Source organism: Artibeus jamaicensis, unplaced genomic scaffold (genome assembly GCF_021234435.1).
Source record: "Artibeus jamaicensis isolate MK-2021 breed Jamaican fruit bat unplaced genomic scaffold, CSHL_Jam_final contig_548, whole genome shotgun sequence".
NCBI lineage: Eukaryota > Metazoa > Chordata > Mammalia > Chiroptera > Phyllostomidae > Artibeus > Artibeus jamaicensis.
The window spans coordinates 9,562,390-9,580,628 of record NW_026521883.1 but is presented as its reverse complement, the minus strand read 5'-3'; the positions used below and the strand labels follow the sequence as shown (position 1 = coordinate 9,580,628).

Below are 18,239 nucleotides of genomic sequence, written 5' to 3'. Positions count from 1 at the left end.
GTTGATATAAATAAATTCAACTAAATAATATGTCTCACATTTAACTATCTAATGGGACTTAGCATGGGCTAGAAGCTTACCATTTTCTAGTCTACAGCCAGAGACACAGAGTAATTACAATGGTTGTATTTATAATTACAACGAACTTTGACATACGTGTACTGTACTGACACCTACCAAAGGAAGGCTGCTTCTTTAAGCTGCACATTTTGTAGGCCTCATTTGGTACAACACTGGAAGAGCACTGTTAAGCCTGTATTTTTGTTTTAGTTCAGGTGAGCACTCAGCCTACATACAACGAACAAATATTTTCCAGTTCCCCTTAGGAACACACCCAGCCCTGCTGGCCTTGCTGGTAAAATGTGTAGCAGCTGCTGTCATCAATTTGTCCCAGAAATGCCCCAACACACTGGGAACACTTGTCTTGCTACATAATAGTAGTGGGGGAGGCATAATGACAGAGAGAAAAGCGGAGTTGCCAAGGCTGGGAGGGAATGATGGAAGAGATTATGGAAAATCCAAAAACAAGGAATAAGGATTCAGAAGGGGAAATAGACAAATGTGAGCAAAACAGAGCTTCAAACTTCAGGTAGGCACCTATAAATACAGACTGATGTAACTAGTCCCTGCTTTTCGTCTCTTAGCCAGTCTTTTTCCCCTTTGCACTTCTTGCAGACAGCAAGTCAGCAACCCCTTCATTAACAACTGAGCAATGGAACAAAGACCTCCACCAAGCACTTTCAAAGATACCTTGAGTCCTTGCCAGGGCAGGCTGCCTCGAAGGAAATACATGAACATATGGCCTAGGGCTTCCAAATCATCCCGCCGACTTTGTTCTAAAAGGGAAGACAGATCACACATTACATTTGCAGTTATGGAAGTAGAAAGGGGCTCAAAACCAAAGCAGTCCATTCACAAACCCTTCTGTTCTCGAAGGGTTCTGTTTATGAATTCCTTGCATATTGAAACTAGGGATAGTATTTTAAACCAAGACAAGAGAAACAATGTGTACCTCCTCTGTCTAGACCTGTCACTGGCAGGTAAATATGAAGTGAAAAGAGCAAATACTAAGCTAAAACCAAGTCCAGACCACTAAATGGTGAGTAACCACCCCTCACTCAATACTGTCACCTTCCTGAAAGTACGATAATTTAAACGAAACGTTATTTTCAGTGTATGGGCTACGATTACCCTTAGTCACCATCAGAGAAAAGTGAGCAGCAGACTAGCAGCTAAAGCTGTTTAAACTGTCCATTCTGGCCAGGCCTGTGAAGACACAGCTGCAGAATGCCTGGCATACATGGCTAGTGCTTTCTATGTGTCATAAAAATTAATAATAAAAAAAACTAATACCAAAATTTCATTTGATAAAACCCAACATCAGTGTATAATCTCTCGACTCCATTCCATCCTCACCATGTTCCATAGCCACCTTAAGAAAAACTTAAAATTTATTACTGAGGTGCCCTTTGTGGGAATCTAAAACAGGATCCCTGCATTCTGGGAGCTTATCATAAGACAGGCTGCTGGGTTTTTCTTTCTTGTAATTGGACTGATGAAATGACAAAAAACTGCAGAACTGTGACTTCATCCCATCGCACCACTGGCTGTCAGACCGAGTTGTAGTTCATGCCTCCACTTCTAATTTACCAATTATGGTTCATCTCAGACATTTTATGGGTTTACTTTTCATAATCAAGTTTGGGGCTTTATTTAAAAAATACAGAAGCAAGACTAAGGGGCTACCTGAAATCTGACTGCTTTCACTGTGCGAAAGCAAAACCCAGGAGTCTGGGAAGGGGGGAAAGCTACTCAGCATGTGTTTAACTGCTGCACCAAGCATGGGCGGTTTGCACGAAAGAGTTAACAGTGCTCTACATAGAGACAAACAAAGAAAAGGCAACTTTCAAATCTGCCATTTGAAGGAGGTTTTTGGAAAGATGGTCAGTCACTAGAGGCACCCCAATATGATAAATAAGTAACATAAAATTGAGATGTACATCAATTGAAATGATCTTTAAAAGAATAAAATAAAACAGCAAGACCAGGAGCTTCTGTCTATTCAGCTGGCCTAAAGTTTGCAATAAATTTTATGTGTAATTGAAAACAAAAAGCCATCAGACAAAAGCAGAGTTTGGTAACAGAACTTAAACAAATTAAAAAGAAGAAGCACGGTGAGCTGAGGCCTTCCACAAATCAAGGATGAGAGAGAAACCACACCCTGTAGTTTCTCATGCTACATCACATCTACTCATCAGATCTCCATTTTTATATCCTGTAACAAGAGGCCCCTTGGTAATAAAAAATTCTCTACAAATGGTTGCACTTTAGTTAGTTGAACACTAGAGGGCGAAACTCTCCACATTTTCAATATTGATCAGCCCTACAGGAAAAAAGCAATTTCTTTCTCTTCACAACAAAACCTAGTCATTATGAGAGGAGACTTTTAAGAAACTACTAAAACTGATAAATGAATTCAGTGAAGTAGAGGATACAAAATTAATTTCCAGAAATCAGATGCATTTTATGTGTCAATAATGAACTATCAAAAAGGTGAATTAAAACAATCCCATTCAAATTGCTTCAAAAATAATAAAATGCACAGGAATAAATTTAACCAAGAATGTTAAATATCTGTACTCAGAAAATAAGAAGACACTGAAGAAATAAACTGAAGAAGATACAAGTAAGTGGAAACACATACACTGTTCATGGATAGGAAGAATTAACATCATTAAAACTCCCATACTACCCAAAGCAATCTATAGATTCAAAGCAATTCCTATCACCATACCAATGACATAGTTCATGGAACTAGAACAAGTATTTCAAAAATCTATACAGAACCACAAAGGCCCCCAAATGGCACCAGTGATGTTGAGAAAGAAGAACAAAGTTGGAGAAATAATGCTACCTAACATCAAACTACACTATAAGGCCATAGCAATTAAAACAGCTGGATACTGGCATAAAAACAGACACACAGATCAATGGAACAGAACAGTGAGCCCAGAAATAAACCATGACTTTGTAGTCAAGTGATATTTGACATAGGAGGCAAGCACACACAGCAGGCTAAAGATAGTTTATTCAATAAATGGTGCTGGGAAAATTGGACAGATGCATGCAGAAAAATGAAATTAGAGCACCTTCTTATGCCACACACAAGAATAAATTCAAAATGGATTAAAAACTTTAATGTTAAGACTTAAAACCATAAACACACGAAAGAAAACAGAGGCAGCAAAATCTTAAAACACTATTCATAGCAATATTTTTTCAGATATATCTCTTCAGGTAAGTGAAACAAACAAAAATAAACAAGTGGGACTACATCAAACTAAAAAAGATTCCGCACAGCAAAGGAAACTATCATAAAAAGATAACCCACTGAATGGGAGAACATATTCACCGATACATCTGATAAGGGGTTAATAACCAAACTTTATAAAGAACTTATAAAACTCAAGACGAAAAAAACAAACCAATTAAAAACTGGGCAAAGGACCTGAATTGACCCTTATCCAGAGAGAACATACAGATGGCCAATAGATCTATGAAAAGATGCTCAACATCACTAGTCATTAGTGAAATGCAATTAAAACCACAATCAGGTAACATCTCACCTAGGTCAGAAGACTATCATCAATAAATCGACAGACAACAAGTGCTGGTGAGGATGCGGAGAAAAGGGAACCCTTTTGCGTTGCTTGTGGGAATGCAGATTCGTACAGCTACTGTGGAAAGCAGTATGACGGTATCTCAAACAATTTAAAATGGGAGTGCCTTATGACCCAGTGATTCCACTTCTAGGAATTTATCCGAATAAACCTGAAACACTAATTTGAAAGAACATAAGCACCCCTATGTTCACTGCATTATTATTTACAATACCAAGATTTGGAAGCAGCCCATGTGTCCTCTGGCGGATGAGTAGATAAAACAACTATGGGACATTTACACAATGGGATATTACTTGGCAAAAAAAAAGGAAATTTACCCTTTGAGACAGCATAGATGAACCTGGAGAACATTATGCCAAGTGAAATAAGCCAGTCAGAGAAAGACAAGTATTATACAATTTCACTCATATGTAGAATCTAATGAGAAAACTGAACTAACAAACAAAATAAGAGACAGACTCAGCAGGGTGACAGCTCTAGGTAGGGGGTGGAAAGATGGACCAAAAAAGAAACAGGACTCATGGACATGAACAACAGTGTGGTGGTGATTGCAGCGGGGGGAAGGGGGGAAAAGTGAAAGAGGGTAAAAGGGGACAAGTGGTAATGAAAAAAATACAATAAAAAATAAGGTATTAAAATAATGAAACAGGTCCTGGCTGGTGTGGCTCAGTGGATTGAGCACCAGCCTGCAAACCAAAGGGTCGGCCAGTCGACTCCCAGTCAGGGCACATGCCTGGGCTGTGGGCCAGGTCCCCAGTAGGGTCGTGCGAGAGGTAACCACACATTGATGTTTCTCTCTCTCTATTTCTCACTCCCTTCCCCTCTCTCTAAAAATAGAATTAAAAAATTAAAAATTAAAAAATAAAAACCAACAGGATTAGAATTCCTATGAAAACCTCATTGGTCTGAGACACTGGTCCGAATTTAAAGGGCATTTGACAACCATCTATATGATTCTCTGTACCACTGGAAAAACAAAATATGGTGACAGGTTGGCTCTGACCTAAAAAAGCTCTGGAACCAGGAAGTCCAAGTTCGGAGAGGTTCCTGTAGAAATAGCTATACAAGAGATGAAGGCATCCAGTCTGACTAAAGTAGATGCTTAAAACATTTTGTTGATTAATAAGCGATAATTACCACTATAGAGTTTTTACTATCAGGCACTTTGCTAAACACTTCATATGCATTATTTCACAGAATCCTATAATTTAAAGTACTATTATCATGCCCATTTCATAGATGAAATAACTGAGGCAGAGGGAGGAAGGTTATTGGCCTAAAATCACCAATTTTAAGTGAAAAAGCCAAGATTCATATCCCTTTTCTTAAACATTACACTATACCTTATACAAATACAAAACATACCTAATCCCTCCCCTTGTCTGTTCTTGTCTTTCTTGAAAGAATAAAAAAATCAGAACTTAAACTGTGCTCCTAGGGAACACACACTGAAGCAACAATTTCTAGAGTCTGTTAGTTAAACCAAGCAATTATGACTTTCCTTTTCACAACACAGTCTGTCTCCTTGTAAAAAGAAGGGAATATTGAGCACTACGCAAGAGACCTTCACTACACATATCACCCACTCAATCCTCAAAACATCCTTGTGAAATGTTACTCTCTATTTTACAGGTGAGTTTCAGAAAGATTAAGTAATTTTTTAAAAATTTCATTTATTTATTTTTTGAGAGAGGGGAAGGGAGGGAGAAAGAGAGGGAGAGAAACATCAATGTGTGGTTGCCTCTCATGCATCCCCTGCGGGGACCTGGCCTGTGACCCAGGCATGTGTCCTGACTGGAAATCGAACGGTCAACCCTTTGGTTCACAAGCCAGCGCTCATCCACTGAGCCACACCAGCCAGGGCAGAAAGATTAAGTAATTTATCCAAAGTGACACTGACAGTAAATAGCAGAGGACCTTCTAGTCTAATTTTAAAGTATCAGTACTACATTTAGTAAGGATTTCCATGTGGTTACTGAAAAAATTCTGAGAGTATTCATGATTTCATCTCAAACTGTATCACACTACTTTGCAAATGTCATTTTTACTCTTTGCTTATATACTAATTCATCATTTGAATACCTGTGTAGTTTACTCAATGAGGCAACTTGGTAGCTATTTATCTTAGTCCTTACAATTACTAGTATATAACAGTTCACTAATATAGTTTTTTCATCCTTGCCCGAGGATTTGTCATCGATTTTACAGAGAGCCCTGGTCTGGTGGTTCAGTATGGGAGCACTGTCCCATACACCCAAAGGTCGCAGATTTGATCCTTAGTCTGGGTGCTTAAGGGAGGCAATTGATTGATGTTTCTGTCTCTCTCTCTTTCCCCCTCCCCGCTTCCTGTGTGTCTAAAATCAATAAGCATATCTTGGGTGAAGATTTAAAAAATTTTAGGAAAGACTTATATTTTAGAGAGAGAGTGAAACATGTGAGGCAACATCAGTTGCCTCCCATATGCGCCCTGACTGAGATTGAATCCTCAACTTAGGTATGAGCCCCGACTGGGAATTGAACCTGTCACCTTTTGGTGTACTGGATGATGCTCCAACCAACTGTGCCAACCAGCCAAGATGACATTTCACTAATATTTAAATACCTGTTATAATTAGCTGTGTTTAAGATTGTGGAACTTGCTAATATCCCATTTATATGTCTACTCTCTAGGGTGGTGATATTTAAGTTTTTAAATCACCTTGGAACCTTGTCTCCAAACAGCATTTTCCATGAAAGACCGATACATAAAACAGATAAAAAGGGAAGATTTCTGGAGAAGTTGATGAGCGGCCCGGGGCCCCACCTACCTGGCCTTCCACTGTTCTTTAGGTTTTTCTCACAGATACTCTCTCCTGGAGTAGCTCCTCTCAGAAGTAAGGATTTTTGCCCTGATTACAGCTTTTTGCAATATTAGTGCAAACTGTCTATTCTGAATACAATGCAAGGCCCATGGAAAAGCAAACATATTTTCACTGAGTAAGACATAGGCTCTTCCTTAAAGAATTATTCGTGGAATTGTGTACAGTGAACGGAAGCCTAGTCCATGTTTTAGTGAAGTGCTCTTCCCCAAAGAAGATACCAGCCTGATGCCATATACAAGGTCATCTGTACCAAACGCATCACTAAACTTACTCAAATGCTATCACCTCAATACAGTAATTCAGTTACCCACACAGCTAAGAAACTAAGCATGTGGAAATATAATACGGCTGACCCATGAACAACAGGGGGGATATGGGTATGGACTGACTAGAGTCAAAAATCTACATATTACTTTTGACTCCTCCAAAACTTTACTAAATATAAATAGCCTTCTGCTGACCATAAGCTTTACTGATAACATAGTCAATTATGTTATTTATAAAATATATGTATTATATACAGCATTTGTACAATAAAGCTACAGAAAAGGTTAAGAAAAATCACAAAGTATTTATCAAAAACTGCCCTCAAAACCCCACATAAGTGGATCTGTGAAGTCAAACTCATGCTGTTCAAGGGTCAGCTTACAAAGAATTAAAATCCTTAGGTTGTCAAGAGGATACTCAAGAAAGTCACTAACCTACCATTTTAAGTTCTCGAGTATAAAAACCACTTACCTTGTGAAGCAATAAGAATCACAAATTGTAATGCACAGTGGGGACAAAAGTGTTATTGAAATAAACAGTTGTTTTAAAAACCCACCCTGTTCATGGAGTAGAAAATAAACACACCTTTGCCGAGATGCGTGTTGATAGACATATATCTTGCAGTTCCAGTTAAACTCTTGTGTTCCCTGTAAGGTATATGTTTTTTGGTTTCAGGATCAATGTATTCCTTGGCCAGTCCAAAGTCTATAATGTGTATAACATGCTCTTTCTTATTGCCTTGTCGGCCAATCAGGAAGTTCTCTGGCTTAACATCTCGGTAAATGAGATTTTTTGAGTGCACATATTCCATTCGAGAAAGCTGAAAGAAAAAATAATAATACAAATAATCTAAAGAAGTTTATTAAAAAATACAGCAAAACATCTCCTTTATCAGCCCAAAGTGTTAATTATTGAAATGAAACTCATTTCTTTTTAGCACCCAGAGTCATTTTACTCTTCTATACCAGAACATATTTTTGGATACTAATATTCACATAACAAACGTCAAAATAAAAGAATAGGATCCGACAGTTCAGCTAAAGCTCATAATGTTGCAATCTGCAAATGATAAATAGAAGTAGGTGTTTTTATGCTATTTCGGAAAGTAAGCATATGAGAGGCAAGAAATATTTATTCCCAGACAGGATATCAAAGTGTGCTGGCAGCCTTTGAAGACAGGCCACTGCCACATGCACCTCCTGCCCACGCCTTCCTCCTGGTTGAACAGGACTGGCAATCTCCCCTCTCTTAGCAGCAGAAATAAGGGAAGTGAGGCCCAGAGAAGTTAACACTGGACTGATATCACAGAACTAGCAAGTAGCAAAGGTAAAGGTGCAGTTTACGGTATATGTGAAAGTAAAAATAGCCCAAAATAATCATGAAATCGTTTAAAATTTCATTAAGTTCATTTCTATCTAGAAAGCTTTTCTACTTACTACAGAAAGGAAAGCACATATATTTAAACTTGGACTCAAAAACTAAAGTCAATTTTCTACCATTTCCAAATTTTTGCTGTATGGTGGAGGGGTCCATCACTATCTCAGACCAATAAATATGCATTTGCATCCTCCCCGAGGGGCTGACAAACTTCTCAAAGGAACTGTCTTAACTGCTCCCTAAACTGGTAACAGTGTGGGATTCGGGAGGAGCTGAGAGGGCTGCCTCTTCAGCTGTGTCAGTCTCTGTGCGAACTGAAGGCCAGAAAACTAAGGCGGGAATCTGACTGTTAGGGCACTGTTCTCCATCTCCAGTCTCTCCTTGGATGCGACAGTGAGGGAGAGGGAGGACATGACCAAACCTTGCATTCATGTTTGTAAAACCTCTAAATAAAACACCTGAGAAATTATTTGCACTGTACCACTTCACCTAAACATGCTTTTTCTCCTTATTCTAAAGTATATGCTTCCACTTCATCTAAGTGTAGGGTATTGTACAGAGGTACAAATTCTCAAAATAGAGCAAAAGGCAGATGCAGTGTGACTTCTCTAGCTTAGGCCTTCTTGCCACAGCTAGCCTCCTAGAACGCCATTAAGCCTGTGAGTTTGCATCTACTGGGTGTCGCTGCACCTAAATCACCAAATCACCTAAGTCATCAAAAGGGACAAAAGGATGTGTTGGGGGTGGGGAATGGGACCTGACTATCCTTTTGCACAAGAGAAATGCCAACTTACCAACTGGATGGCTATCATTAACACAGTCTTCAAAGTAAAAGTTCGGTCACAGAGGTCAAACAAGTCCTCCAAGCTAGGGCCCAGGAGCTCCAGCACCATGGCATTGTATTTCCCACATGGTCCAAAGTAATACACCTGCGGGAGACCTTCACCTGAAAGCAGAGGGCAAATGGGATGGAGAATGGGGAACACAAAAACCAAAATATAAGATAGCTGCATCAGCACTGAGTAGATATAAAGAAAGTACAATTTGTAGGTTTCCATTTTCCTTCACAGTCCCTACTGAAGAACTAAACTGAGAACAATTGCTTCAAAGGAAACTAACAACGGGTGGGAAAGGGTGTGTCATTGCACAATATGTTCAAACAAGCAGTTATTTAATACCAGAGTGTCAGAGGCATTTCCACTGCTACATGAGACTGAGAATGGCTCCTGATCCATTACTTGATCAAAGTGTAAACTGTTCTTCCCCAAGGATGCCCAGAAGTGCACTATCATAATAGGTTCAAAAGGTGGCTTGCTGAGCTCAAAGGCCAGGCTAACAGACCCTGTTGTATTAAATGGTTTCATTTCACTTCCTATGCTTGCTGACAAAGCCACATATGGAGCTAATCGCGACTGTCGTCTCCAGGACAAATCAGACTGATGGGGTTAGGTCACAGATGGTACAGCCTAACCGTCTTCTCACAGGGAGACTCCACAGTTTCCTGTTTCATATTTGCAGGAGTAAAGTCAACAGACTGGATTTAGTTACAGATAAGCAATTAAGGAAAAAAAAAAAAGGCTGGTTGTCCTCTAGATTTGAAATTCACAAATATAAGAAACCAAAATCTAGATTTTCTTAACTAAGTGACAACCAGTGAATAAATTTCCTTCTTAGGGAGGAAACTGCAGGGCTTCTGGTCAAGATGGCAGCGTAAGCAGGCATGGCTCACCTCTTCACACACCACATCAAAACTACAACTAAAATACAGAACAACCACCGCTAAGAACTGTCAGAAATTGAGTTGAATGGAAGTCTGACAACTACAGAATCAATTTAAATGAAAGTCTGAAAACTAAAGAAATAGAGAAACCACATCCATCCAGACTCACAGGAAGGGTGCAGACACAGAATGGGCTTTTCCCGCACTCACGTGTGGTAGATAAAAATTTGGAAGGGATATCTTGGAATCAAGAAGTTCCAGCATCAAGACCCCAGACTAGGGTTTCTATGCCAGGAAGAAAACAACCCATAACTTCACGCTGCAAAAATCCGGTGGGGATTGAGTACATGGAATAAACTGCTAGAGCCCCATGCAGTTCCTTTTAAAGAACCCACACACAAACTCACCTACTCAGACTCACTCCTTCTGAGTTCCAGCACCAGGGTAGCAGCTGGAAAGGCACCAGTAGCATACAGAAAGAAACTGAAATGTCTGGCATCAAGGCAAGTAGAGGCCATTGTCCCTTTGCTAAACCCTCCCCCTACAGAGCTGGCAAGCTGGTGCCATATCTGAGATTCCATCAACCTGGCTAACACTGTTTGACCCACCTTGAAAATTCCCAGAGTCTTTGCCCAACCCAACTTACAGGCCCACCCAAGCTGCTTTTCCAAATGATTGGCTGGTCTTGGCTCATACTGCACAACTTCCTAAATACCCTCAAACAAGCAATAGCTGGCTTTAGTGCACCCCAGGCTGGGCACTAGCAGTAGCTATCTTAGATTCACAGCTTGGGACTCTCCAAGCCCAGCATAAGTAGCAGACATCTCAGATTGTTTCACAGCTCAGGCAGGGTGGCCTTATGCAACACAGGTGGGGGTTGACCTTGGCCGGCACCACCTGGGGAACCCCAGGGCCAGCATATCCACTCAACAGCTACAGACCATGTGGAAGCACATGCCCATGCCCCTGCACAGCTGATCCTCCATGGAGGACATAGATTGGTGGTGAGTGGTCACAGCAAGTCCTTGCAGCTGACTGGTCTGGGTAAATCCCTCCCATTGATCTGCCAACAGCAACCAACGCTCAACTACAAGAGGAGGGTGTCCTCAGGCCACATGAAGGGCACACTTTGAGTACCCAGCTTGGGTGACAGGGGAGGCTATGCCACTGGACCCTACAGGACACCTAGTATATTAGGACACACTGCCAAGACATGGAGTCAAAGAGGCCCTACCCAATATACAGAAACAAACACAGGGAGACTGCCAAAACAAAGAAACAATGAAACATGACCCAAATGAAAGAACATATCAAAACTCCAGAAAAAAGAGCTAAATGAAATGGAGATGAGCAATCTATCAGATGCAGAGTTCAAAACACTGGTTATAAGGATGCTCAAGGAATTTAGTGATGACCTCAACTAGGGACAATGAATGGCCTCTGCTTGCCTTGATGACCATAAAAAAGATCCAGTCAGAAACAAAGGATACACTAATTGAAATAAAGAACAATTTACAGGGAAACAACAGTAGGGTGGATGAAACTGAGAATTAAATCAATGATCTGGAACATAGAAACAAAAAAACAACCAATCATAACAGCAAGAAAAGAAGAATCCTCCCCCAAATGAGGACGGTATAAGCAGCCTCTGGGAAAACTTCCAGAGGTCCAATATTCCCATCATAGTGGTACCAAAAGAAGAGAAAGGGCAATAAATTAGAAATCTAGTTGACTGGTGTAGCTCAGGGGATTGAGCGCGGGCCTGCGAACCAGATAGTCGCGGTTCGATTCCCAGTCAGGGCACATGCCTGGGTTGCAGGCCATTTCCCTACAGGCCAGTTCCCAGCAGGGGATGCACAAAAGGCAACCATACATTGATGTTTCTCTCCCTCTCTCCTTCCCTTACCCTCTAAAGATAAATAAATAAAATCTTAAAAAAAAAAAAAAAAGAAAAGAAATCTAGTTGAAAAAAAATAATGAAAGAAAACTTCCCTAATTTGGTGAAGGAAATAGACATGCAAGTCCAGGAAGCACAGAGAGTCCCAAACAAGATGGATGCAAAGAGGCCCACTCCAAGACACATCATCATTAAAATGCCAAGGGTTAAAGATAAAGAGAGAATCTTAAAAGCAGCAAAAGAAAAGAAGTTAGTTACAAACAGGGCAGTTCCCCTAAGACAATCACTTGATTTCTCAAAAGGATCTTTGCAGGCTAGAAGGGATTGGCAAGATATACTCAAAGTCATGAAAAGCAGGGACCTAAAGCCAAAATTTTCTACCCAGCAAAGATATCATTTAAAATCAAAGGGCAGGTAATAAGTTTCCCAGACAAGAGAAAACTAAAGGAGTTCATCATCACCAAACCATTATTACATGAAATGTTACAGTGACTTATTCAAGAAAAAAATTAAAACTATGAATAATAAAATGGCAAAAAATATGTATCTATCAACAACTGAATCTAAAAAACAAACTAAGCAGCCCTGGCTGGTGTGGCTCACTGGGTTGAGTGCTGGCCTGCAAACCAAAGGGTGACCAGTCTGACTACCGGTCAAGGCACATGCCTGGGTTGTAGGCCAGGTCCCTGGTTGGGGGCGCATGAGAGGCAACCAGACATTGATGTTTCTCTCGCTCTTTCTCCCTCCCTTTCCCTCTCTCTAAAAATAAATAAATAAAATATTTTTAAAAATTAAAAACAAACTAAGCAAACAAGAAGGACAGAGACAGAATCATGGATACAGGGAGTATTTTGATGGTTGCCAGACAGGAGGGGTTGTGGGGGGTGGGTGAAGAGGTGAGGGGATTAAGAAGTTCAAACAGGTAGTTACAGAATAGCCACGGGGATGTAAAGTACAGATTAGAAAATGGAGTAGCCAAGAAACTTAAACTCGTGACTCATGGACATGAACAATGGTGGGGAGATCGCTGGAGGGTGTGGGGCTGTTGTGTGGAGGGGCAAATGGGGAAAAAATCAGGACAACTGTAATGGCATAATACAATATAATTTAAAGCAGTATATTGTAAATATGAAATATTCTGTAAGTAAATGTTAGATAGCACCATGTGAACAGTGATTATGTGTAAGGCCTCAGAACATTTAAAAAATCTGGTCTCACAGAGCAGAAACTCTTCCATCTTACATATTCATGTATACTATGGTCTACAGGTGAATATGGTCATTACTTCTTGCTTTTGCCTATAAGATTTTAGACAACAAAATTCTCTCCATCTTCCTATCCCTTTTTATTTGTATAGGCAGTGGTGCTTACATCTGCTAAGATCTGCATGTTTATGTCTACAAATTCATGTTGACACCTAATGCCCAGTGTGGCCTTTGGGAGGTGTTAGGTCATGAGGGCAGAGTCCTCAGGAATGAGATTATGGTTTATGAAAGAGTCACCCTCCACCTCAGCTTTCACCAAGTGAGGACACAGCAGGAATTCAGCAGTCTGCAATCCACAAGAGGGCCTTCACCAGAACCTAACCATGCTGGCACCCTCATCTTGAACTTCCAGCTTCTGAAACTGTGAGAAATAAATTTCTGTGTTCATAAGTCATCCAGTTATATGTGGTATTTTGATATAACAGCTCAAATGAATTAAGACAATATCCTCTACTTAAAACTTTAACCCACATACAGGCGGCCCATAGATATATGAAAGGATTCTCAACATCGCCAGCCATCAGAGAGATGCAAGTGATCATCTCACACCTGTCAGAATGGCCATCATTAATAAATCAACAAACAACAAGTGTTAGAGAGGCAACCCAAGTGCACTGTTGGTGGGAATGCAGACTAGGGCAGCCAGTATGGAAAACAGGATGGAATTTCCTCAAAAAATTAAAAATGGAACTGCCTTTTGACCCAACAATTCCACAGCTGGGAATATAGCCTAAGAATCCCAAAACACCAATTCAACAGCTTATGCACCACTATGTTCATTGCAGCGCCATTTACAATAGCCAAGATTTGGAAACAACCTAAGTGCCCATCAATAGATGAGTGGATTAAAAAAAAAAAACACACCCCACAGTGGTACATTTCTATAATGGAATACTATGCAGCAATGAAAAAGGAATCCTTACCCTTTGTGGTAGCAGAGATGGAACTGGAGACCTTCATGCTAAGTGAAATAAGCCAGTTGGTGAAAGACAACTACCAGGTGATCTCACTTATAAGTATAATCTAATGAATAAAATAAACTAAGGAGCAAAACAAAACCAGGGGCACAGAAACATGGAACAGACTGACAGGTGTAAGAGAGGAGGTGGGTGGTGTGGGGACCGGCTGAAAGAAGGTGAAGGGCTTAGTCAAAGAATGACCCATTCATGGGTATGAATGACCCATGGATCGTGACAATGGTGTGGCAACTGACTGTTGGAACGGGGGACAGGCTGGGTGGAGAGGAGCAAAAGGGGAAAAACCGAAACAACTTTAATAGCAATAAAATATTGAAATTAAAAAAAATAAAACTTTAACCTACTGTGTGCATCATTCTCTCCAGGGCAGGTCTTACATATCTGGAGATAGGACAATTCATTGTTATCTGTGTGTTTAAATATTTCACACATCAGTCTATCTTGTTCCATCTAAATACTAAACAACTTGAGTGTTTTAGTGAGTTCACTCCTAGCTTAGGTCATCTAATACAGCACATCCCACTCCTGCTGGCTCTACAGATGTCCACTGAATTGTCTGGGCGGTCATTTTCATTCTCCCTATCTCCAAAAGGAAACAGGATTTAATTTGAAATGTCTTTTCCCCTCTGTTGTTTTGAAGAACTCATTCTTCAGTTGATTTAAAATATATAAAACCTAACAGCTATTCCCAATGAGTCCTGCTGAGAATTCTAAAGAGAACACTATCACGAAGATTTGTTCCTTTTATTAATCAGACGCATGGTAGATGGCAGTCTGGGGACCTTTTAAATTTAAATTCATATTCTAAATATTTCTGATGTCACTAAAATCTGGTTTTCCTAATACAAGTATTTCTTCAAAACAGGATGCAGCAGATCTTTCTTAACAGCAGGACTCCTAATGACAGTGAGTGGCAACCTTCCCCAGGGATAAGCTTCCCGTCTCCCGTGATGACAGCAGTGACCAGACATGGAGGCAGAAATTGCTTACTGAGGCGGTTCCAGAAAAGCTCTTTCAAGGGAGATGACTCAAGTTGGAGTTATGTCCCTTTGAAGATGGCTGAAGCCCCAGAAGCCAGCTAGAACTAATAGGATATGTTAGTGCCAAGAATGGATAGAACAAAAAAAGAGAAAACCCTGAATCCCTGATGGCTGTGGCGTGACCATACCAATGCTGGAACTCCCTTCCCTCTGGACGCCAATGCAAAAGAAAACTCAGTCTCCACACCCTGGCTGAACTACCGTTGATTAGATTTTTAGAGGGAAACTTGATCATAATTAATAAATATAGTATTCCTTTAGTTGGTTAAACTGCCGCTTTGGGCACAACATCCTCCTTAAATGCAAGCTAAAAGTCAGGGCTGTTTAGAAATGTAATACTGGCATAATTTCCTAGACTTGCTGCCAATACTTAAGGATCAGTTTAAATGAGACAAATGATCATCTTGTTCCTGAGTCTTTAATATCAAATCAAGGCATCTCGTTAGAAATTTCTATGTTTACAAAAAAAGTCACAAAAGTATCCCGAGTGATGGCTATAATTTCTAACTGAAAGGTCTATCACTCGTGACTCCTGCCTAGTAACTTCAAAGACGTGAGAAGTTCCTCTCAGCAGCATTACTGTTCCTTTTATTAAATACCCTGGGACCTCACAATACCCTCGAGGGCTTTGGGCTGCTCAAGACAACTTCTCAATTACTGAGAGGCTTTGAAGCCTTTCTCAAAGATGGACTAGGTCCAAGTACTAGTCTTGGAACTAGTCTTAGTACAAGTCGGAGTCTTGGATCTAGTCTTTGTAAAGCCATAAAACCAGTATGAATCAAAGTTACTTCCATGTTACATAGAATATATGTGGTACAAATTCAAATATAAGCGGCAGTGGTGCTCAACTGGAAGTGTGTCTGTTAGAAATACCTCTGAAACTAAAAAACAGATGCAGTGACTTCATTTCAAACCCATGAAAACAGAACTTCTAGTGGTGGATGTAAGCACAGTTCCACAGGTGATTCTGAAAAGTAACCTTGGCTGCAAAATTCTGTATCTAGAGGGTAAGAATAAAGGGCATTTATTCGTTTATGACTAATATATTACCAGGCTCAGAAACCATTGACAGACCAGTTTCTTTCGTAAGTTCTTTCACATCAGAACAATTAGACTCAATACCATTTGAAGGGAATCATTTTAAGGCTATTTAAAAGGCTTGTTTAGAGTTTCTTAGATATTATAGAAAATGTGCTTCTGAGCAGAAAAGACTCTTTGGAAGATGTAGCTGTAATTTATTAGAACTACTTGTACAGAAAGACACCCACACAAGTTCCATTTCTGTGTCTGCTTTCTTGCATGACCTCCCGTAAGGTCAGCCAGTGCTGACGGTGACACACAGATACAACTCACTAAGAACATTTGTTTCTCTGGTCAGAGACCTAGCACAGTGATTATTTATCACTGGGCTGCATTTAAATGACAAACCTTGTGTTTTCTATTTTATTCTTCTCTTGCAGAGCCATCTTAAGCATCACTGCTTAAGAAACTTTTAATTATTCAACATTATGCTTTGAAATGCTTTAATAAGACTGGGTATGAGGGCAAAGCTATTAATGCAACATAAACTATACACGTGGGAAACAAGGTACTTCCTACAAATAATTATGAGGCAATGAAAATGAAGTAAAAGAGGTAGGCAAGGTAGACACACACTGAATTCTTCAATTCATGGTATTTTGGAAAGCAAATTAGTTTTATAATCTCTCATCTATTCTGGAAATAAAGCACTAATGAGTTCTCCCTTCAAAATTAAAGAAATGGATTCTGAATTTTCCTTTTTGAAGGATTTACAATAGATTTCATTATACTTCCTTTAGCCACAAGTTAAATCTCTTATAAACCAAAACTGCATATTATATTTTATATATTTCCATAGGGTACTAAGAAACAGTTTTCCCAGCCATCAATAGCATAGTCTTATAATCCTGCTGGACATATGGCTCACACATATATCAAGTTGCACAAAACAGGAAGTGAGATGTACAACACTCCAGCTAACATTCAGTCTGTCATACATTTAACTTGGATTAAACACACCAAATCAAGGATAGTGGTTTATGATCCCGGCTGTTACCTGAAAAGATTCCACAATGCATTATGAACAGTAACTACTCTAAGCAGAGATATTTTAAAATGTACATCAGGCTGAGAACTGAAATAGAACCACACTGAAGCTTTTGGTAATTTGATCACATTATTAACTAATAATTAGCCTTTCATCTTTTTGAAAAACTAAATTACCTACCTGTGAAGCAATTTCAAAGTCACATACCTATGTTAATATCTGGATATAAAAAAACCCAACTTCTATATTAATATTCTATGAAAAAATAAGTATATATTGGTGATAACTATCTTCCAAGGTCAGGGCTGGAAAAAACCTTTAAGGGCATAATTACTTCAGTAATTCCTTTCTTTTGTTTATAATCAGTTTTTTAACATTTAAAGAAGTAAGATAGTTTTTCTCCAAAAATTAAACTAGCCTTGGTCCCACCAATGGTAGTGGCTTCCAGCACAACTACCTAATGTTCTTTAGTGTTTGAGAGAATCAAGGAATTATTGATACTTGAGGAATTATCATCAATAATGTGAAACATGCCCTGGCTGGTGTAGCTCAGTGGATTGAGCATGGGCCTGTGAACCAGACAATTGCGGTTCGATTCCCAGTCGGGGTACATGCCTGGGTTGCAGGCCGGTTCCCTGCAGGCCAGTTCCCAGCAGGAGACACACGAAAGGCAACCATACATTGATGATTCTCTCCCTCTATCCTTCCCTTCCCCTCTAAAGATAAATAAATAAAATCTTAAAAAAATAATAATGTGAAACAAATCCAAGATAACAAGAAAGCAGAAAGAACAGGCAGATAAACAGGATGGTATTCCACAGGAAGAAGTGAAAGTGAAAAATGAAAGCATAACCTTTACAACTCAGGAAATAATTCAATTAAAACAAGGCATTACTACAAAGATATGAGACAATGCATGTGTTTCCCTTTTAAGAAAAGAACAGAATCCCTCTCATTTTTCTGACTCTGAAAAATGCCTCTTTGCAATATGAACCAGTTCAACATATGAATCTACTCAAAATGCTGGTTTAATAAAAAGAACAGCTAGACCCAGAATTAAGGAATCAGGATTACTCTGTGTGTC

At 39.6% G+C, this 18,239-nt stretch overlaps 1 protein-coding gene across 7 annotated transcripts in view; it reads right to left on the bottom strand.

Moving 5' to 3' along the window:
- CSNK1G1 (casein kinase 1 gamma 1) overlaps positions 1–18,239 on the bottom strand; it is a 171,688-nt gene that overhangs the window by 37,733 nt on the left and 115,716 nt on the right. For all 7 annotated transcript variants that reach the window (XM_037155590.2, XM_037155589.2, XM_037155593.2 and 4 more), the window contains exons 5-7: positions 8,983–9,134; positions 7,397–7,631; positions 751–836 (exon numbers count right to left, since the gene is read on the bottom strand). In XM_037155590.2, the coding sequence (XP_037011485.1) occupies positions 751–836; positions 7,397–7,631; positions 8,983–9,134 (473 nt within the window). The remainder of the gene's footprint in view (positions 1–750; positions 837–7,396; positions 7,632–8,982; positions 9,135–18,239) is intronic.